Source organism: Dreissena polymorpha, chromosome 2 (genome assembly GCF_020536995.1).
Source record: "Dreissena polymorpha isolate Duluth1 chromosome 2, UMN_Dpol_1.0, whole genome shotgun sequence".
Taxonomy (NCBI): Eukaryota; Metazoa; Mollusca; class Bivalvia; order Myida; family Dreissenidae; genus Dreissena; species Dreissena polymorpha.
Genome location: NC_068356.1, coordinates 32,331,688 through 32,355,058, shown reverse-complemented (window position 1 = coordinate 32,355,058; position 23,371 = coordinate 32,331,688). Strand labels below are relative to the sequence as shown.

Genomic DNA, 23,371 nt, shown 5'->3' with positions numbered 1-23,371 from the left:
AAATATCCAGGCCCATAAAAAAGTCTCAAGTTAATAGCATAATCTGGGAGCCAAGAGAACGCAAACAATAACACAATCACTGCCAACATTGTTAAAACCTTCACTTTGGATTTATAGATAATGAGCCTTCCGTTTGTGTGAACGCCGGGTGCGTTCCTCCTCAAAACCTTGACGGCTATTAGTAGATAACATATGAGAATCATTAAAAGAGGTATACTATAGCACAGGGAAAATAAACACAACAAAAAGTAACCCCGCTGTAGATTATACGACGGCCAAATTTGATGACATATAGGTACACTTTGGTGATCTGGGTGGTTGTAGAGCTGGTAAAACACAAGAAGTGGTATCATCACTGAGAATGAGAAAAGCCAAATGGACGCAAGTGTTGTTCTAGAAGCACATCGCGAGATTTTCGATCGCCGACTGTAGCAGATGGCCAGGTTCCTGCAAATATAATGTAACATTGGCAGTTTTATTGTTTTATCTGGTTACCTGTTTTGCTGGTTCCGCGTGATTAACTTGAACGGTGAGAGAGTACGGACAATTAATTTTGTAACTGCAACTAATGTTGCACAGAAATTTAACAAATGAAATGCAATTAAAGTTATTAAGCTCATTCCGTGCTAAACAACCTATAGCTTAAAGGGGCCTTTTCACGTTTGGGTAATTGACTCAATTAAAAAAAGTTGTTTCAGATTTTCGTTTTAGCTATGATCATTGTGAAGAAACAGTAATGCTGAACATTTACCATGCTCTAAAATAGCCATTATATGCATCTTTTGACGATTTAAAAACCAGAAAATTATAGAGCGTTGCAACGCGAAACAAATTATAAATTTGGAGAGTTTTGTTGTTGTTGTTATTTTTTGGGAAACTACGAGGATTGCTTATTTGAAGTATAAAATACGAGTTTGTATCCGGAAGGATAGTCGAGTGTTGGACTTTTTACTCCAGGAGTCAGTGGTTCGAGTCCTGCTGAGGGTTACCTTTGTTTTCTTTTTTTAAATTTTATTCTTGATTTTGTACTGGAGCTTTTGATATCCAATGTTTACATTTATCAATATAAAGCATTTAATGACAAACTTCAAAACATGTCAAAATCTGTGAAAAGGCCCCTTCAAAATTCGAATATGGCTCGAATGCATATCTCAAGCATTTTATTAATTGATCCAATCAGTATTTTGTTTTTAAAAAATCGGTAAACATATTTGATTGTATATAAAACAGGTAAAGCCATCATATTACCTATCAACTGCAATGGCAGCAAGCGTGTAGACCGATGCACAATTTGCGACACTTGTTATATATGGCGAAACTTTGCACATGAATTCCCCGTACCTCCATCCTGCAATATGGATTTTTCTAGGGTAAATGGCTTGATGAAGCTCAATCATTGGTTAACAGAGGTACATAATGATGAAAATAAAACACAACTTTTCGCGTGCCTTTGATTGAAACAGACTTGTACTGTGAAAAAAATTAATTTTGGAGCCAATGCAACATATGCAAGACATTTGTCGGGAACATTATGAGTTACGTTCATTTCTTTTACATATCCTAGTCGTTTCATATTTAACATATATGCTTCTTATTCAAAAATGATTTCAATACCATAAATAATAATTCAAATACGCAAAAAGTTTGTAGTGATATGTATTAATTGGCATTCATGCAGTTGATTTTGATAAATCATTCACTTGCTGGAATATGTTTCTGTTGATTGTTACAAAAATACAACACTGAACATGATTATGAAATGAAAACAATATATATTGAAAGAAATTGACAATCTTACCGAATTGTCTAAATGTTTAGAACGTATTATAAAAGCATCGTTTTATACAGTAATAGCGGATAACTTTTACTTTGATGTAAACATAATGTACACTCAAATAAATCAATTAAAATATAATTACCTAATGATCAAACAGATTCAATAAATGTCCTAATCATCCTGTTCTTAGACAATCAATTAACCTTCAAATCTTTGCGATGCAGTATTATATTATCCGAGATGTTTAATTCCGTTCACATTCTTTTCTATCGACCGAGGTAACCAAACCAAATCAGACGTTTTAAGGAAATTGCAATCCTCGTGTTTTATCATTGGTATTGATCAAGAAACCTTTTTAGTATTAATACTAAGTGGATCTGTGAATTGAGCGGTTTGTGCAATAACCGCACTTCTGTCTGTATTAAGCTGTCAATGTACACACTATTTTATATGCAGACCTTTTATCAAAGCAATGCGACAGCTTAAGAATTTTTTTTCAAATTTATTTAAATACGTCTTTTTTAAATGGTGGACTTGTAAAGACAGGCAATTTAATAATTATATACCAGTTATAAAGGAAAACGTGTACTCATTTTTAAAGATGACTTTTACTTTTTACTTTTTGCAGTCCTTATATGAATTAGTTTCACGTCAAAATGTATTTCACCGTTAGAGGTCTTGTTAATGTGTTAATGTATATAAGTTAACATAATAACGCCATAAAATGTACATGGCATTTTATTGGAAGCTTGAAAATAATACTAGAAATATAGTTGTGAGTTCCCTTCCTTGTGTAGATGTAGTTCCACTTTGTTTTAATTTATTACTTAAAAACAAACCATAATAATACTTGAATTAGAATAAAGTAAATACATGTCCATGTATCTAAGGAAGTATACAAATACATACTCACAAATTGTTTAACCATCAAACATTTACCCCTTTTATAGGCTGAAATAAATTAGTGTATCGCTGTGAAGTGTTTCAATATTAAGCATTAATATTATAGCTTTTATTGACAATAAAATAAGGTCCACGATGGTCGTTAACCTTTCATCTTATTCCTAGTTTGCCTTATTTGCATTTTCCATTAGTCGCATGTGACAAGTTCTGAATGAACTGCCGCCAGTGGCGAAGAAGCATCCCAGTTCGCATAAATTGGCATCGTCGGCCAGAAAGTTCTTATGAAAGCGCATCTATATATGCCCAAAACAGAACTTTTTATATTTGCTAACTGGTTTGTTTGTTTTTATTGTTATTGTTTTTCTTTTGTTTTTCAGAAACAAACGAATAATATTAAATTCAATTTTGGAAAATGAAGACACCTTTAACATGCTAACAAAAACTTAAGTGAACAAATTAAGCAATGCCCATTATAAGGTAATAATAGAAATATTTAATAAATTAACCTGACTTTAATACTTTAATACTTAAAGTATTAATGTGTTAATACTTTCATCGATAATTTCATCGAAAATCATGAGGCACGATTAAACATAAACATAATGCATAAGTGCAGGTTTTAATAACGTCATTAAAATATGCCTTAATTGTGGTTAAATTTATTTTGTTACAAGATTCAAAGTTTTGAACTTATTCTTAACAAGAATGACAGAGTTGGGAACGTAAGTTACAATGTTAGCATTTTCAAAGCCACCATTACAATACTTTGTAAGCTAAATGACAAATTTCAAAACCAGAACTAATCAAAAACTTAACGTGCGTCTATATCGATCTTAAGTTAATCAAATGTACCTATGCCGACAGAAAGTGGAAACATGATAGCCAAATGCGACGCGTGAATCGAATAGTTCTAGCATTATTATTGTTTGCAAGTGTTGACTACAAAATAGTTTAAGTGATTTCTGTACAAAGAAATATGGTTCATTTATAAAAGATCTTAAATAATGAAGTAAGCGACGTATCTACATAATATTAAAAAAACAAAACAACTAAGTATTAAAACGATTAATTATAGGGTTCAACCATATAGCACAAATAAGCTATAGTGCTTACAGCCTCTGGAAACAACATTTTTTTTTTATAGAAGATATCACGGGGAATACGTTCTACTTCATAGAAACATCACAATCAAACGTTGCAGTTTAAAATTCATAACAAGCATCATGTGCCAAAAAAATACGCGTGAATTCACAAGTTGAGAAAGGCTTTTTTCGTTCAATTTTTGTATACACAATAGATTTTCATTCTACGAAATCGTAATTGAATAGAACTGTAGATCATTGTGCTTTATCCGATCATCATTCTCTCGTTATCGAAATAACACCAAATCTGAAAACATTAATGCATGTGAAATACGGCAGACACGCGCAATACAGAGAGGTAACAGAGTGTATCTGCTCGTCGTCACTTGACGATTGATTGTTTTTGCAAACGGTTTTGTTTACGCTCGGAAAATAGACAGCAATATGCGATAACTGTGAGATCAATACAATACCAGGTAAAGTCGATTACTGATACTGTTACAGCTCCGCACAAAAACATGAAGCATTCGTCAAGGCGCTCGGTTTAGGCTTCCGAAAATCCTCGCTTACTTAATATATCTGTATTGAATACTTACCTAGTATTATCTTAAAATAATATAGGTGGATATAATTATTTAATAAACCTTCAGTAAAGGTTGCATTTGAAATGATATGTTTCAAGCAACACCAATCCTGTGATCTCTGAAGTGTTTTGTTATCAATCATATAAAATGGTAACATATATATATTTTCGTTAATATGGACATATGAATTTTTTTTTCATAGAAGGATGCGAATTTGTAAACGAAAACACAGCTGAATGTCATAAATTTTATTAAACAATTAGAAGCCCCTAAAAATCTGTATATGGTTAGTACTCACCCGTAAATATACTTCCTTAAAACGTGATGGGCACAGAGAATAGAACAACCATCAAATCCGCGACTGCCATATTTAAATTGAAATAATTCGTGACTATGTGCATACTAGGCTCTTTGTATATCACAGCTATAACAAACGTGTTTCCAAGCAGCCCGAACACAAAAACGAGCCCGTACATCAGGGCATACAAGACTATTATGTACGAAGGCTGCTTTAAAATTTCGCATTTCATCTGAGTCATGTTTTCGTCCACATCATTGTATATTCCACTCGAATCGTTGCGCAGTCGTATCGCCAGATCGTCATTGAAATGCTCGTAGAAAAATGTAACGTTTTCCATGTTTGTAACTGATAACCTGTAGGTCATTCTCTAAAAAGCATATGTTTAATCTTAGTTAGCAAAAGATCTTATGAAGTACACAATAACATTAGTGAAATCTAAGAACGCAATCTAAATCTTGGAACAACTTAATATAACTCATACATAAAAATGTTAGATGTCACACCACATTAACGCTCTCAATTATTATTTGAAAATTCATCATTATCAAATTTGTGTTTCTATCGTTGAACAGTACATTGCTTACAGTAGCACTGATCTAATGTGGAATATGGACCCGTTTTTATCGTCGCCCTTCGCCGTTTTCACATTCCCGTTCTTTGCGAGTTGCCAGTTTCTCAATACTACAGACTATAGCATAGGAAACACCGTCACTAGCGCTGCGTGGTGAGTATCGATGTTATATAAATTATAAACTGGTGGGTTTTCATTTGTACGAAACCGATTCGAGTAATACCACTAACTGTAGGCAGTAACATATCAAATCGCGTCAATAACGTACAGTGTGCAAGCAAGCAATTGTTGCAAACGCATGAATTTATATAAAATAATTAACACAATGAACGCCATACAAAAGACACTAATAAATGCATACAATACATTAGCATATTTGTATTGATAATATGTCAATTACTATGCATTACTATGCATTTACATAACTCTATCAACACAAAAGAATGTTAATAAAGATAGATATTTTTCAACAAACGATTTATTTACTGTTAATTAAACATAACGTTCATATTAAATAAAAAAAATATGATATTAAATCCAGCTCAATGCACATTAACAACCTTGCTTTGTATCTGTCGGAGTATTATATGTTTAAGAAGTTGTTACCAAGTCGCATATAATCAGGAAAAGCAAAATATGCTAATAATCTTATTCATACAACACTAGACAGAATATAGGATGTCTTGAGATCTATCAAATTATGACATCTGACATAACAAATATATTGATTCATATCTCAAATTTGTCTCCACAGAGTCGAGACATGAAAGCCTACATTCAAGTTTATAATACAATGGACAGAATGAATAAAACAAACTAAACTACTAGATGGCAAAATGACTTGCATTTTTGTCAACAATATATAACACACGCGAAATAAATTAAGTTTTATATATAGATAACGCCTCTTATCAATGCATGCCTCTGACAATAGTGAAAGTAAAATATGATTTTATTTATTAAAGAACACTATTGATTTAGACATTAAAGCTATGAATATTCAAAATGTAATTTATATATACATACATAAGCATTCTCCGTCTTTTTAAATTGATCATATGCAATGAATCATAATTCATATAAAACAGTCAATACCAAAGACAAATATTATTTGCTGAAACTTCTTAAATAATAATATATACTAAAAAATATAGGACTTGTTTATGAAAGAAAACATGCAATATACATGATGAAATTTAATTTAAACAAATTATTGAAAAAATACAAACAATACATGCCAACCAACTGGGCTACCAGGCTCTCTTAGAAGAGTGGAAAATATTTTTTCACGAATGTAAAGTCCCAAATTGTACACACGTTATATATGTTGTGTTTCATCTCCATAATGTACGGTGGCATAGAGGTGACATTCACTTCTCTTTTTTTAAATTGCTCTCCTCTCATAGCTAACTCGTGGCCACGAGATAGAAAAAAGAGGAGAGCAATTTAAAAAAGAGAAGTGAATGTCACCTCTATGCCATCGTAATAATGCATGAGTAAAGAAACGTAATTTAACCTTATTAACAAGTATTTAATGTCAGTGTTGCCTCCCTCTTGAGTCCCCTTTCGAATTAACAAAACGTGTATGATTTTGAACATAAGCAGTGATTCCCATAGTGGTTTGACAATGCTTCTTGGTAATTATACAACTAAAAGCATTCTTTTTAAATTCTCAATGGAAGGATCGTCTTGCCTAAACAAGCGCACCCAGTGTAGAGAGTACCTTGCCATGCATATACATTTTTACCTGAATATTTTTATATATTTTATTTGCCGTCGAAGTTCATTGTTGCAATATTGTGAGTTTCTTTAAACTATTTTTCGCATTGGGAACTCAAAATGTCACTTTAACCTGTATCCATTAAAATAACTTTAGTGAAACTTTCTCAAGTTAAGGCATGGATGAATCCAATTTTTTTACCGACGGAAAAGTGAAAATTTCTTACATTCAACCGTTTCGTTTAAATTGAGTATACATATTCTTCACTGAGCTCTTTCTTAATTAAGTATTAATATGATATGCATTATGCAATTGATATTAGTTTTGATGCTCGCAACTTATGGACCGTTGTAAAAATTAATTAGTTGACTTCAATACAATATCACCAAGTAAAATCACCATACAATCAGATATGGAACAAATAATTACTTTGGATATAAATTAGGCAATTTTCCATTCAACTGCCTTCGCCCGTTTAAAGCACCGATAATATACCACTCTTGTACTTGAAATTATATCGTTTGACCTTTCCATCTCGAAGTAACTGTTATTTGAGAAACATCTATGTTAGGTTCCACAATTCATCTTTGTTTCCGTGCTTGCTTAAACATTAAGTCTACGGGGAGGAGGGGGGGGGGGGGCAGTTTGGTACGCTGGTTTCTCTTGATGCTATTTCAGAATGGAAATAGCATTCAATCAAATGTTCTAACCAATGATGATTAAAGAAGAGAACGAACATCCGTTCCCTATTGTAATGAAATAAACGGGTTCGTACATAAGGGGTCAATCAGATGATGCAAGTAAATGCAGCTTGGTACGGCATGTTACCATACTGGTTACGTCATTATGTGTGTATTCCGTCATTTAACTGAGTTCTAATATCTTATAACAAACTAATCGGATTTAAAAATCAAAACGCTGAAGGCACTGAAGTTGTTCGCTGTTTTCGTCCTTAATTAGCTTGTGCGAATTGCACAGGCTTATCAGTGTGCACAGGCTAATCGTATTTGACATGCATTAAGCACCGTTTTCCCTGAAAGCAGCCAATATGTACAGATTTCAATGATAAACATTAGACTGACCAATATCGTCTTACAAGCTGGTTAATACACTCACTGCAGGAGTAGAGCAGACGCTCCTAAGCATTCGTCGTCTGCAGTGCAGACATGCAGCGGTAATAGTTCCTAGCATAGTGAGTTACGGTTCTTAGCGTAGCTAAGGCTTCTAAGCACATACTGATTTGCAAAACATGCTCTGTAAATTTAGTCGTGAGCTAACGCTCACAACTGAAAAATTAGTTTTTGTACAAAAATGTTAATTTAAGATAGATTATCAATTCTTAGCGAATCTATCAATAAAGTATCCGATTATTTACAGAATATTAAAATATAACATTTAAAAAAGATGCCTCTTACAACTTTATCCACTCAAAAAAGCGCTTTATCTGTAATTGTATTGACACTTGAAAACAAAGCGTATAATGAATACTGAAATAATTACATTCACGAAAAAGCATACCAAACGTTATTTCTGTAAAATATTATATTAAAATATGAATATAATATTAATTATAAAACTATAAACATAAAAGAGAAACGATCAAAATGATTTTAGCATATTCGATTTAAATCTAAAGTGTAAAGACTCCGACCAACCAATCAAAAGTTGTACGAATGGCTGTATGAATTGCACGTGCTCATCTTTTATTCATGGTGCAATCTGGTGATCAAACAAAACTCAGCAAATTATCAAAATAATGACAAAACTGAATATAATGATAGAAATGGAAATCGTTTCAAATATATATACACTACTCATGAATTTCATAAATAATTGACAATCAATTATATACTTAAACGTGAAGTGCTGACTTAAAGATATGACATGCAGTATGCGTTCGTGGTAACCTACGTAAATAGAAACTGACCTTTTATGTGTGCCCACCTCGTTTTTGGAATAACAAACGCAACATGAATAAGAATAGAACACAACGTGTTGATGACCAAATACGAAATACCCATCCCTTTCCTTCCGTCTGAATCCTCAGTCCTCTTTTGGTTAGTTTTAATGATCGAAATCGCAATAAACATAGCTTATCTTTGAGTCATGTCTAGACCGTTGAGATGAATAGGAAGTTAGCAATGTTTCAATAAAAACTGGAAAAAACTCTTTCAAAAGAGTGTGATTAACATTTTTGCAAGCAATATGCTAAAAGTTAAACCTTTGCTTAATGGTCAATTATAGACAGATTGTGATGATTCGTTGTATTCTTTAACATCAGCATTAAACCTGTTGAAATAACTTACAGCAAAATGATAGCAATAAACCAACTAAATAATTGTATTAACGCAAGCCACATAAAACGTTTTGGACATACGTTTGATCTGAAATTTGCGTTCACGCCATCTTAACTGTTAAGACTTTTCTGATTAAAAATACTATGTACGTATATACTCTGTTTTTATTTAGAAGTTTAGCGTATGGATATATTGGATCCACTGTTCCATTGTGCAAATTTGAAGACTAATCTTATATTTTACGCGAGCATAAATGTCAAGTCAACGAGACATTTTTGTGATAACGTAACGCAACTTTCCTTTTTTTCTGGTTCAGTATATTTATCAAACGCAATAATCACCCTTTTTGTGCACGTACAATATATGTGATCTTAGGGTAGGCTTCTTTGAAATTTAGCGGTCTATAAAATCGTGATGTTTCGCAATCTGTTAACCATTTTAGCCCAAATTAAATAGAATTGCGATCTATAATTCTATCGAGCATCTTGGACGATACTAATCAACAATAGTCTTTCAAAGAGTGCATGACACCATGTTTGCACAACGAGCGAGAAGGACTTGTGATTGTGCAAAGGGAGTGGCGGATTTAGTTTTGTGCTTAAGGGAAATGATATATTTCTACATACCTTAATTTATATTTCAAATGGATGAGAAAGATACACACACATCACAGCAATAAAAACATAAAGGGTTTTATATATGCTAACAATTCACAGAAAGACACAAAAAGCTACCGTTAAAAGAAAATGACTTTATGTGACAACGCTCAGACTCTGTTTCAATATGAAGCATTTCATCCTGCTGTTAACCATAAACCACTCACTGGTTTGTATCACAAACATATCAATACGAATGGGAGTAAAAAGAATTATGACGAAATAAAAAGTTTATTCCTTTTAATTTTGCGAAGCGATAATCTATATGGAATGATAGTTTGTTGTCTTGTGTTGGACAGGTTGTGATACGAGATGTCTTTTTTCCTGTGTTTTAACAGATTTATGTATTGGTACAGATGTGCTAGTAGTATTTGTTGAAGGAAACCTTTCATTAAGAATTTACATTTTTTATAAGCGCATACATTTTACATTGTGCAATTAATTGATGATCTCATATTTAGAGGTCACGCTTACTTTTTCAAGGGAAGTTTTCTTTAAATCCGATTTCCATAAGGTCCAATAAAGAATGAATCATCTTTCAAAACAATCTTCTAGCTATCATTTTTTTCAGATTGTGCAAGCCTTTTGCCAATTCAAACAATGACATACAGTTGTATTTACCTAAAATCAGGCAACCTCAGAAAACAAGGTCTTGGCAGTAAACTTTCAATCAAAAGCTTATAATTTCAATACAAACATCCTAAGCGTTTAGATTGCAACGAAGTGCCCAAAGAAATGTGCCAAAATAGTGTAGGCACACACAGAAAACACAATTTGACCACACAAGGTGTGAGTGTGATGGCTTTTATGCCAGAAGAGAACATAAATTTTTCCTAAATTTGCTTTTCTATCACCCACGGAAGGATATAAATAGAATTCATGGTTGGTGTCGCGTTGGAGAAAGCTTATCTGGTGATGCTTAGGAAAAGAAAATAGATCGAGCTTCAGCGAGCCCTATTTTCTTTTTCGGGCTGACCCGGATAAATTTTCTCCATCTCGGCACCAACCATGTATTCGATTTATCCTGCTTCATTTTAAATTTTGTCTTTAAGACATTTTATCAAAGACAAACGATTAATTGACATAACAAAATAATTACTCACGTCGGGCCTCCAACATGTACACAACATTCCTGACGACCAAATAACTACCGATTGTGTTACATGAAAAATAGTTCCACATTACACTGTCCCTTTTAATGCTTTCCTATTGAAAATATTAGGAGAAATAAAAAAATGAATCGAAAATAATATATGTTAGTAGTAAGAAAGATAAAAAATGCAACACCAAAATAAAACTAAATTTCTGTTCAAGTTCAAGGTTGTTGACTAAAACGAGTGTCTGTAAAAACGGATGAACAATTAAATGTCACACTTCACGATGAATTATTTTATATAAACTAACAAATTGTGAATATTAACTGTTGCACATGCAAATAAGGATATGGATTTTCATTCAAATATAGTGTTAGTTTGTTCGATTTAATGATCTGTCATTGAAAAATTTAAATAAAATGCAGACGACCGGCAATAAGTGTGTATACGTGGAGTGTAACCTTTCTATTTATATAGAAACACCGTGTATTAAAGGTAATGAGTAAATACATTTAAAGTTAAATTTAATACTTCATTTTCATATGTTTGCTTGAATTTTATACACATTTATTAACTTTACTATCATTTTGTTTTGACAAAACATTTCTCAGGAACTTCGCATGTACATTTTGTAAACGGTCAAATATTAGAACATGTTAATCGAGGCGTAGGAACACGTACTAACGGTTGTCGGAGATCAACTAGTTTATTTGGTCCTGCTTTATTAGGTCAATATTTTCAACAGAGGCAGGATAAATGATCACACTGAACGCTACAAACAGTGTCAGAAACTGTTCAAGGACAAAATAATCGATATGTCTCAAAGTTTGTTGTATAAGCAAAGACTAGTAAAATAATTCGTTTTTTTAAACGTGTAATCAATCATTTTTATTATCTTTACAACGATATCTATATTACAATACAAGAATGCTCCAGGAATCGGTTTACACAATTTCCAATAAGATAAGTTTCTTTCACTGTCTTCAGTCAAGATAATTTCTGCAACAATAACCCAGCAACGATGTATGAAATTGTGCTCTCATTACATTGTGAAGGTTTTTCGACCATATTTGGTGAGGAATTACGTGATTTATTTCGGCTGCTGTAATTATGTTTAAAGCACGTCCGTTTGTGTTCTATAATTTCTATAACTCATTAACACGCCCGGAAAAAACAACTTATTGCATTATTGAATTAATAAACACATATGGTTTTCACTTACGTCATTCAATTTAACATGACATGATGAATACGTACATAATTGCTATCATTTCAGTGATGAATAGATACTCTGTCTAGTAACAAACACGATAAATTATTGTTACGAATAATTCATTATTTAGATACGATCATGAGGCGCCCAGTTGATGCACTACATCAATGCTTGTTTAATATTGTAATCGATGTTTTTGAGAATAACTCCTAGTAAAGACGCTTCTGCGGTGAATGTACACTCATTAATATTATTCATTTGGCATAAGAAAACTTAACATCACGAGGAAGCTAGAAATAATCACATTTGAAGAAACAAAATAAATCCTCAAGAAAATAGCAAGATAATACTACACATGTAATACGGCTCAATCTCCTGAATGACGGCTTTCGATTTCAATGAGCAGACTCTGCACATAGTCCAAAATCTGGCTTTGCGCATCATCAATGATTTAGTTCGAATAAATAAAAATAAAATAACCGCAGACAATTTTCCATTACAAACAAGACAGGAATGCAAACACTTGGTACCAACCATATTGAACAGCATGAAATGATCAAGCTTTGCCCGAAAATGGCACCGAATGACTTACAAATTTTCAGCATCGAAATCCTCCTCCATTCAGGTATGTTGTGTCCTGCTGAGAGGGATTCATCCGTTTAAAGGTATGTGCGCTCTTTAAACATTGTACATCCAGCTTTTCTTCTGACGGCCTAACCGACAACCTCCCTCTAGCGTGCCCTGGAGAAAAGTCTTGCACAGAAAGTGCTGCCTGGTGATGTGTCCAACAAAGCCAGCTTTCGTCGTTTTAATGTCGCAAGTAGGGGATCTTGTGGGCCAACAAGTGTTGAAGTCATAATCGATCTAGGCTAACTCGTTGTTCTTGTACTCCGTGTAGGAGATACGGAACAGTCATCAGATACATTTTTTGTCAAATTCCTATATCCTGAGATCTGTGTCCGCGTGAAGAATTCTGGTCTCGCAGCCGCACAGTAGGATGGAGACTACAAGGGACCTGTAGAGTCTGTAGTTTGGGGGAAACTGAAGGAATTGTGTGTCTAAAACTTGCTCAGTCTGGCCTTCGCTGCGGTTGCCATGGTCATTCTTATTCGGATCTCAGTGGTAATGGTACCTTTTCTTAGCAGGACCTCAAGCTGGTCACTTCTTCCAGCTTCTCACATTCATGGTGATGTCTGCACTGGTGTTGTTCGTGCTGTGCACTATGACGTTCGACTTTCTAAAGCTGACCCTCATCTGACCCCGTATGCTCATTTTCTTTCATAGGATGTGTAGTTGAAATCTTGAAGTTCACTGATGGGGTCATCCACGAGGTCAATGTCATCAGCGAATCTCAAGTTGGCGATGGTCCACCGGCAATGGAGATAGATGTGTGGTGATAAAGTTGTCATGGAAAATAACTTGCATTATCGTCTCAATGAAAGTATATTACAGGACGGGAGAAGGCAGACATCTCTGACAGATGCACACTGATGTCCTGTGGACTTCCCACAGCTGTCCATTGAGAAGTGTTTCGCTGCTTGCGCTTGCATTTCCATAGACTTCTTGGATTACTCGCGACCGACCTTCGTCAATGTTGAATCTTCTCATTACATGTCATAGGCCAACATGCGACACGCGGTCAAAATTCTTAAAGTGGATGAATTGTTGAAGAGTACAATTTGGTGTTGCAGGCTTTTCTCAATAGTGCAAGATCTGTTACACTGTGCTCCGCCCAGCCCTTATTAAAGCCATAAATTTATGGGCCTTACTTTTTACTCGATTGTGGATGATACGTAGCATGACTTTTCTAGGACAGATTAGGCTAATTGTGCGTTGATGTTTGATCCGGCTTTGTATTCTATTATTTTAACTTCGTCATTTCCTTTAAGTGGTCTTGAATCAATCATGGCGCTGCCCATCACCTTACTGAGTACTATATATTACATAAGTATAAATACATAAAAACATTTATGTTTTATCCCACACTAATTCATAAACAGCAGTTTTATAACGTTTAACTAATTGTGCTCAATTGATGCAAAGCTTAATTCAGAATATGCATTTAGCATATTTTTGTTGGGGCCTTCAATACTTTATCTTAATTTGGTAATTGAAACATTTAAAGCCAATAAATGACAAACAATCTACTGAGTATATTTCGTTTCAACAGATGCATTACCTGCGTAAGTAGTATCTGTTTAGAAAAGCAATAGCTTGTATGTTAATTTCCTAAAACATATTGATTTTGGAAAGTATGACCCACAAAATATCAATTTGATGCTTTTTTAAAATAATTTAAACACACTCGAGTACTTAAGTTATTTTTAAGCAATTATTTTCAAGGTGTAAATATTGGTATAATCACTTATGAGGGTGTCAAACATAAGCATAACAAGCAAATTCGATTAATTCCGCCAAATAAATTTTGTTTATGGATGGGTGTAGAACTAAAAGAAAAGGTTTAAGTGAAGGGTTGTGCCTGATAATTGAGAAAAATTACATCAAGATTTTGAGAATCCATTTTAGTATGGTAGAATCCTTACAAAATAAGGCATATTTAATCAAAATGTGTGATTTTTACCTTTGCGTGTGACTTTGACCATGATCCTAGCAACCTGGATCTTATATTTGACACTCAGCTAGATAATGGAGAACAATTGTGGACAGTTTTTACAGAATCCCTAGATGCAGAGTAACGGAATGACTAAATAATGAATAATGCATCAAATTTGTGACCTTTGACCTCAATGTGTGTCCTTGACCTTAGCCCCCACTAAGCACCCACAGATGATTTAAACAACTACGGCAAGTTTCATGGCTCTGGCTCATTTGTTAATGGAGATAAAGCTCTAAGCTTATATTAAAAAGCATTTTTTAAAGATGCAAAGGACCATAACTCCGTCATTAACAAATAGTGTACACTGCCATTTGGCGTGCATCATCCCCTTATCCATATATATACTCATACCAAGTTTCAATGAAATCCGCCAAAGCACTTCCAGGATATGGCTCCGGACACAAAAGCGAGCATTATCGAGATACAAAGGGCTATAGCTCCGTTATTAACAGATGATGTACAATGCCTTTCGGCGTGCATCATCCCCTTATCCATATATATATACTCATACCAAGTGTCAATGAAATCCACCAAAGAATTTCCAAGATATGGCTCCGGACACAAAAGTGCCGGCCGGCGGGCCGGACGGACGGACCGACGGACAGACAGACAGGAAGTTTATTTAGACTTATAAATTAGCACATCGTATTCATACTACCATATAAACATTATTTTCTGTTATGTGAATTGGTATTTCAACATAAAATTATATTATATACATTAATCATTTAAGGATATAAATGCAATTTAACACAATCGTTTTAAAACAGAAGAATGTTTTATCGAGGAGGTAATGAAATGTATTACACAGTATTATTTAGGATCGCATTTATGACAAAAGCTTCTTCATTATATTTACATACATTACAAATTACTGATTTGTCACATGAAACGTATAATTTAAACCACTGTTTATTTGCTAAAATATATAATTTCCCGCTAAAACCTTACGACTGCTCACACCTACATAGCGTGACAAATTAAGTTGTGTCGCGTTCGTCGAACCATGACCCCTTCGTCGAACAGCTTTACGGATGTGGACCAGTTGCAGTCGTCAATGTATTCATCATATGTTAATGAAATGCAATCTCACCTCTTTGAGCAAGATGAAAAATCTAAATTTAGTACATTTTATTCACCAATCTGGTTATAGAGGAGTTTACCCAATCTCCAAATATAATGTTGGCTAGATTTAAATTCTTCATCCTGTTGACACCTAAAGGATAAGTAATACGCGTCAAAAGTTAATTCATATTTTAATATCCTATAAAACTCACATAAAAGCGCAAAATTTCGTGCCTTTCGGAGTCTGCGTATACGTTTCAGCTAAGAACCTATTGTACTTGAATCATTGTTAAGATAGGTGTAATATGTTTCCTTAAACAATAATATAAATAGCGCAAAATGATACAAAATTAAAACATTATTTCATAATTGTAGACAATGGATCTACCAAATGTACCTCAAAGACATTGAGTATTCTTGACATCATTTTTTGTTTTAATGACAATAATACACATAACAAAACTCTGCACCCTTTGCATCATAACTTTTTCACTATGTTGTTAGAAGAATTAATATACGATTGCTATTTCTTTTTTACGTTTTGCTTCTTAAAACCCTCATAAAAACAACTAAATTGTGCAATTTGCGAGAGTTACATCGATTGTAACAACATGTGCACAGAGTATCAACACATACTCGTATATCCTAGAGTAGACACACTTATAAAAAACTTTAAATTTATACAACCAAGTAGTTTTGGACTTACCTTGGTTTCCGTACATAAATATGCTACGGTTCAATCGGATGTAAATATACCGAAATTAATTGACTGGTTTAAGCCTTAAAAGTCGATTAAAAATTGAACCAACATATGACTACGAAATCTATACACATGAATGTGAATTTGTTGGTGTTAAGTAGACGATTTCGCTTGACTTAATTTCGAAAACGTTTTACTTCTATAAATATCAACATACAAACAAGCTTTCGAAACTGGTTTGTTTTATTATGTTCATCACGACATAAGTACTTGCTATGCGTTTTAACGCGGAGTGCAAATAATTCAATGCTGTGTGTCGAGCACACAAACAAGTTTGTTTCTTTCACTGATTTTGATTTGAAGGCGTCATGAAGGACTGTTAGTGTTCATATTAAGAATAAATACAATTATATCATATTTACAGCAATTGCATAGTAAAACCATGACGGGAATTTGTGTATTGATAATGGTTCTGTGCGTCTGCCTATCCCTGGTTTCGCCTTCGTTGGGTAGACGTCAGTCCACCAGGAAACCACGGCCAACGACAATGAGCAGACGTCGTACCACCGCGACATCGCGGCCAACAACAATAACAACGCCACCCGTACCTCGAGACGCATGTGAAGTGGATGGAAAGATATACGATGAAGGTACAGTATTTTATTTTCAGTTTATAACGTATCCTTCACATCAATATTTAAATGCCCCCGGTTTTGGTAAAAACATGACTGCCAGAAAGGGATTGTCTTGTCACAGTCTAACTAGATCAACGTCAGATGATAAGTTGATAAACCTTCAACGCCTGAGATTTCCATCATGCTTCATTACCCGACTGACCATCCCATTATGGCCGACACCACTGACTGACAGTTTCGTAATACATGTACATATAATGTACATCATTGTATAATGGTCATTAACGAGAACGACATATGCGGACTTCCTGACTTTTGTCCGAAAATCAAACCAAGAAAATCATTTTGATTTATATATACACGTTAATACAATCGCATATTCGTGTTTTCTTTCATTTTTCGTTGTCGCTTTTGTCAATTAATATACAAGTATAAGCATACTACATAATTCATAACTTTATATATCATTTGCTTAATTGTAACAAACTACGATAATGGGTGTGACTATAGAAACAAAAAAAAACAAACAAACATCAACATGAAAAACACCCCCCTCCGACAATTTTAATTCATATTTACAGTTCATGTTTCACATGTATGCGTATTAATAATGTTGTTGCAGTAACTATGTATTACGATTAAATGGTTAGCGTTATAAAGTGATTACGGTGATTTCACACCCGCTGTTTGGCTAATGTCGAGTCATATTTTACACAACATACATCTAGGTATAAAATTGGCATGATGTGAAAGCGATCTCTATTTAAACTTTGTCACGGGTTACACACGCTGGGGATGTCAAACATTTTCCACTTTGGGATATATTAAGATGTATGTAAAGAAGTTTAAAAAAAAAAGAAAAAAATATAATGAAGAGTCATTCTTTTGCTTTAGCGTTAGTTGTTTATATTCAGTTGCATATAGTTTTGTTCTGATAAAAGTCGCCTGACGGTCGGGCTGATTCTTCATAAATTACTATGTTTCCAAATATGGTTTATTCAATATATAAAATAGACATACAGTCCATGAGTATAGATGATCAAAACATAGTAGTATATATAAAGGCATGACATATGTTCAGTATTGATACGAAATAACAAAGTTGCATTCATATTTGTTACATACTGGTACAAACTCTAATCTTTCTTTAGCAACTATAACAGGCGTTAACTGTTTTCAAAGCTGCAGATTACACATATCGGTCATAAAATTAAGCAATATTTAGAAACATGTTTACATTTAAAGGGACCTTTTCACGTTTTGAAAAAAATGAAAAGAATTGTTTCAGATTCGCATATTTTCATTATAGTTATGATATTTGTGAGGAAACAGTAGTGCTCAATATTAGCCATGCTCTAACATATCCATTATATGCATCTTGTGACAATTTCAAATTTATAAAGCGTTGCACCGCGAAAAGATTGAATAATTTGGAGAGTTCTCTTGTTGTCGTTATGTTTTGTGACACTACGAGGATTGCTTATATAAAGTAAAAAATGCATCACTTATTGTATGAGCACGGATGGCAGAGTGATCTAAGAGTTAGACTTTTACTCCAGTGGCAAACGGTTTGAGCCTAGTTGAGGATTACGTTTTTCCTTAAATTTCATTCTTGTTTTTAAGTGGATTACGTTTATCAAAATAAAGCATTTAATGACAAACTTCAATACATGCCAAAATATGTGAAAAGGTCCCTTTAATTATAGGTTGTTTTGGAACATGAGTGAAAACCGTTGTTATATTTATAGGTGCCACAATCAGCAGAGATTCAGAGAATTGCTACGGAAGTGTTTGCATGGGAGGCTCTGTCACCTTTTGGGATAACAGGTGTTTTCTCAACGGTCAGCCGGACTGCGACGGTCAACTAGTGGACATCCCGGGCCAGTGCTGCCACGAGTGTGTCACCACAACATCGCCACCTACGACGTCACCTACAACCATACCGGATATTCTCACGGGAGCTTGCCTTGTCAACGGCCTCTCATACATGGACGGTAGGGTTCCGAAATGATTACCATAAGTTTATTATTAATGTTACTATTCTTTTGACACGCACGACTGTCTTGAACGCTTTAGTGTATTTATTAATATTTTCCAGTCAGCTTCTTCCATGTTAAAAACTAGCCTTCCCATTTAAATTGATATATTAAATTGCGATATGTCCTATACTTTTATTTATAATAAACCGCTATTATGATATCGCTGCTTAGCGCATTCACAATTAAAATGTAGGTGAGTGCGTGTACAATGTGTGTATTTCTAACTATTCTTTTGCGAATTGTTATTAAGAAAACTGGTTGCTGCGCACAATATTATGTTTTAAAATGTCTCAAACCTTTGTCAAGTTCTGGTCATGACTGTTGTGTGGGCATACACAGCACATACGTATTCTGGTTATGACTGTTGTGCGGGCATACACAGCACATACATATTCTGGTTACGTCTATTGTATAATGGTACACAGCATTTTGATGTGTTGGTTATGTTTATTACAATAAAACAACATGCTTAAATGTTCCGGGTATGTCTATAGCGAAGGAATACAAATCACATAGATGCTCGGATTATGTCTACTATGTAGCAATACAAATCACATTTAAATATTGTGGTTATGTCCCTTCTGTAGGAATACGACGTATATACATGTTGTCATCATCTGTATTGTATAGCGATGTTAAAATCAAGTTTTGGTTATGTCTATTTTGTCGGCATACACAGCAAATACGTATCCTATTCATGGCTGTTATAAGGGATACAGAGCATGTTTATGTGTTGGTAAGTTTATTATAATGATACACAACGTATAAATGTTCAGGGTATGTTTATCGTGTAGGGATACAAAACACATCCTTGTTGTGGTTATAATAGTTTATGTGTAGGGATGCAAGGCACGTAACATCTATGGTTTTGATTAAAACACGAACGTTATCAATTTATATTTTAGTGAAACTACGCTAACGCAAATATGCGTGGGCGTTTTATTGACTCTATGGTCGTTTAACATATATGTTTTTATTGCGATACGACCTCTGCATTTTTGCATTTCCGTTTTAAATTGTTGTTTACAAAGTTTAATGTACGAACGCTATTCATATCACACTTTGCAACAGGCGCACCGACTAAAGGTCATGCTTTGTTTATTTGCTTAGCTTCATTGTCAAGTTTCAACTTAATTGTTATCTTTCGTTAAGGACGCGTCATATATAAGAAATCCTCTGTGTCCATGCAGTTTAGACTGTCACTTTACAAACTTACTTATCATAACGATGTTTACACAATTTAATATAAAGACTGTTTATGGACTTGCGCAACATCTTCCGAACGACGCATGTGTAGTGGGTGGAAAGATTTATCATACTGGTATGGTACACAACATTTGTGTTATAGCCATGTGTTTTATTTTAATAGCATATCTCTTACGACGATTTAAGGTTCTTGTTCTCATATGTGTGCATATTGTGACATTTATTGTCTTAATATAGACATATTTGAGTCAAGTTGCTCTCCCGAGAGTCGAAGACGAGACGGGACGCTCAGCCATGTCGACTTGTTCTCTTTGTAGCCGCAGTGTTTAACCATACAAGCGATTAACACGCTATCAGATCTCATAACTCAAAGAAACACCATTCTGTTTTTATAGCGATATAAATGCTTTTAAATGTTCGCCATTTTGACTAATGAGTACGCATTCACAAAGTATGCTTAACGCATATTTCAATACGAATACTATTCACATCCCTCCTTTATATACAATATTGTGTCATTGTTATCTGTTGAAAACATGTCAAATTGCCAATTACCAATCAGCGCAATAAGTCTTTCGTTTTGTTGTTTTTGAATTTATACGACACTTGAAACCATACCATTATAAACGGGTTTACAGTTTGTTACCAGGATCATTTAGGCCTAACACAATTTTTATTTACCTGAATACTAATCAAAAGAGTGTAACTTTTACATCAACTCAACGCGTTTCAGGTGAGATTATTCATCGAGACCCGGGCTTCACTTCATTTGGTGCAGCGGTGGCAACGTCGAGTATGGAAACGATAGGTGTATCCTGTCGCACTGCGATGGCCATTGGGTTGATATCCCGGGTCAGTGTTGTCCCGAATGTCGCGAGTACACCACGTCAACAGCGTCTACAACCACATCTACACCGAGTGTACCTCCTGGAGCGTGTATGGTTGACGGACACGTATACATGAACGGTATCATTGCATTACAATATTTAAATAAAAAATGATTTAATTAGTAAAACGTCTGCGTCTCTTGACAACGATTATGTAATGTAATGTTTATACGTTTGATTTTACTGCGTGTTATCTACAGATGAGACAATAAGTAGAGGTCCGGAAAACTTTTGAAGAAATATGAGTGCGAGCAATTATGCGTATTATTAAAACATTATTAAAAATTGAAGCTATATTTATAGGTGCCAAAATCAGTGGGGATGCAGAGCATTGCGCCGAAAGTTTTTGCATGGAAGGCTATGAAATGTACAGAGATGACAAGTGTATGCTCGGTGGTCAGCCAGACTGCCCCAATGGTCATCTGGTGGACATTCCCGGTCAGTGCTGCCACGAGTGCATCGAGGACATAACCACCGTGCCGCCTTCTGTGATTGTCGGTTAAACAGACAAACAGTGACATTTATAATAATATTGGCTTTATCTTCAAACGCTGGAGCTTCCCATTCTTCAAGACAATTATTTACAGATAATTATTTTTGACGTCGTTACTTAAGATACTTTAAAACGCCGGGAATGTGTTTGCATTTTTAACTTGAGTAATATAAGACGAAAGACACCATCTATACAAACAAAACAAATTCAAGATAGTTGATCCTAATGGAGGTAAAATAACGGAAATGCAATTAAAAGTGCATCTTCGGATCGATGTTTATGATTGTTGAATGGCCCAGTACTTGAGCGTTAGATTTGCTCCACAAAATTTTTATTGTGAAAAAGTCCCTTTCAAAGCAAGTTTAAGAATATTTGAGTCTTATTTAAAATTGCACACTCGATTGGGGTATATAACGTTCCTCCGCCAGAGCATGTCAACATTACTTAACGAAAAATAAGGGGGATATCACAACATGAAACGAAGTACCGTTATAATTTGTAGTGTTTTCATTTTGTCATGCGCGAAACATCGTTAGCGCCCGTTCATGTTCTCCATACGTCTGCTGTGCGGAATTTCAATTGCACAAATGTAAATGTAAGTCCATTGATCTGGTAAGTGCATATCTATATTAGGGTTCTTACTTTTGGAATGCTAGGTTAGTGCTTAATACAGATACGTTTGTTAAGCGAGTCCAAGAAAACTTTAACTTCGAAGTTTTCGTCAGTACGAGCATTGCCGTGGTTTAAATTTCTGTGCCGAGATAATACACGTATATGTGATCGACACTTTCTGAAATATGTTTCACATAATAAACAAAAGCAAATGGCATAATTTGTCAGTAAATGCGATACAAATCTATTGACCTAATTCAGATACACAAACTTAAGTCAGTGTGTTCAGCGTGAAGCTCTATCCTGGCAATCCTATAAATAAGCTAGTAAAGTTTACCCGTCAGTGAATTATTTTCGACAATGCACGCCTAGTGAGCGATACGAAGCACATGCGTTAAAGCAAACGCTTAGCTCGACTGGGTAAAAGTGGTAAAAACTGGTTAAAACAAGCGATTGTTCATTGCATTACGTACGGTGCCATAGAGGTGACATCCACCCCCCTTTTTTAAATTACTCTTTTTTTTTTTAAATTGCACTCTTATTTTCAGCTCGACTTTTCGAAGAAAAATGGGAGCAATACTACTCGCCCAGGCGTCGGCGTCGCCGTTGGTTAAAGTTTTTTAAAAAGTCAAATAACTTTAACACTATCAAAGATATTTAACTCAAACTTGGATTACTTCTTTATGGCAACAAGACAATTGTGCATAACTCGATCAGCATTATTTTTATAGTCATGCCCCTTTTTATGCTTAGAAAATTGAAAATTTTGTTAAGTTTTGTGTTTAGGTTCACTTTATTCCTATAGTATCAATGCTATTGCTTTCATACTTGCAACACTTATTAACTATAATACGGGGACAGTGCAGGCAAAGTTATGTAACTCTGACTGGCATTTTGAAAGAATTATGGCCCCTTTTAT

The 23,371-nt window shown here is 34.4% G+C and overlaps 1 protein-coding gene across 1 annotated transcript in view; it reads left to right on the top strand.

Moving 5' to 3' along the window:
• Window positions 1-21,961, top strand: part of LOC127866500 (kielin/chordin-like protein) — a 436,162-nt gene extending 414,201 nt beyond the window's left edge. Inside the window, exon 4 of the mRNA XM_052407057.1 lies at window positions 21,651-21,961. Coding sequence (XP_052263017.1) covers window positions 21,651-21,850 — 200 coding nt within the window. The 3' untranslated portion in view covers window positions 21,851-21,961. The remainder of the gene's footprint in view (window positions 1-21,650) is intronic.
• The last annotated feature ends 1,410 nt before the right edge of the window (window positions 21,962-23,371 follow it).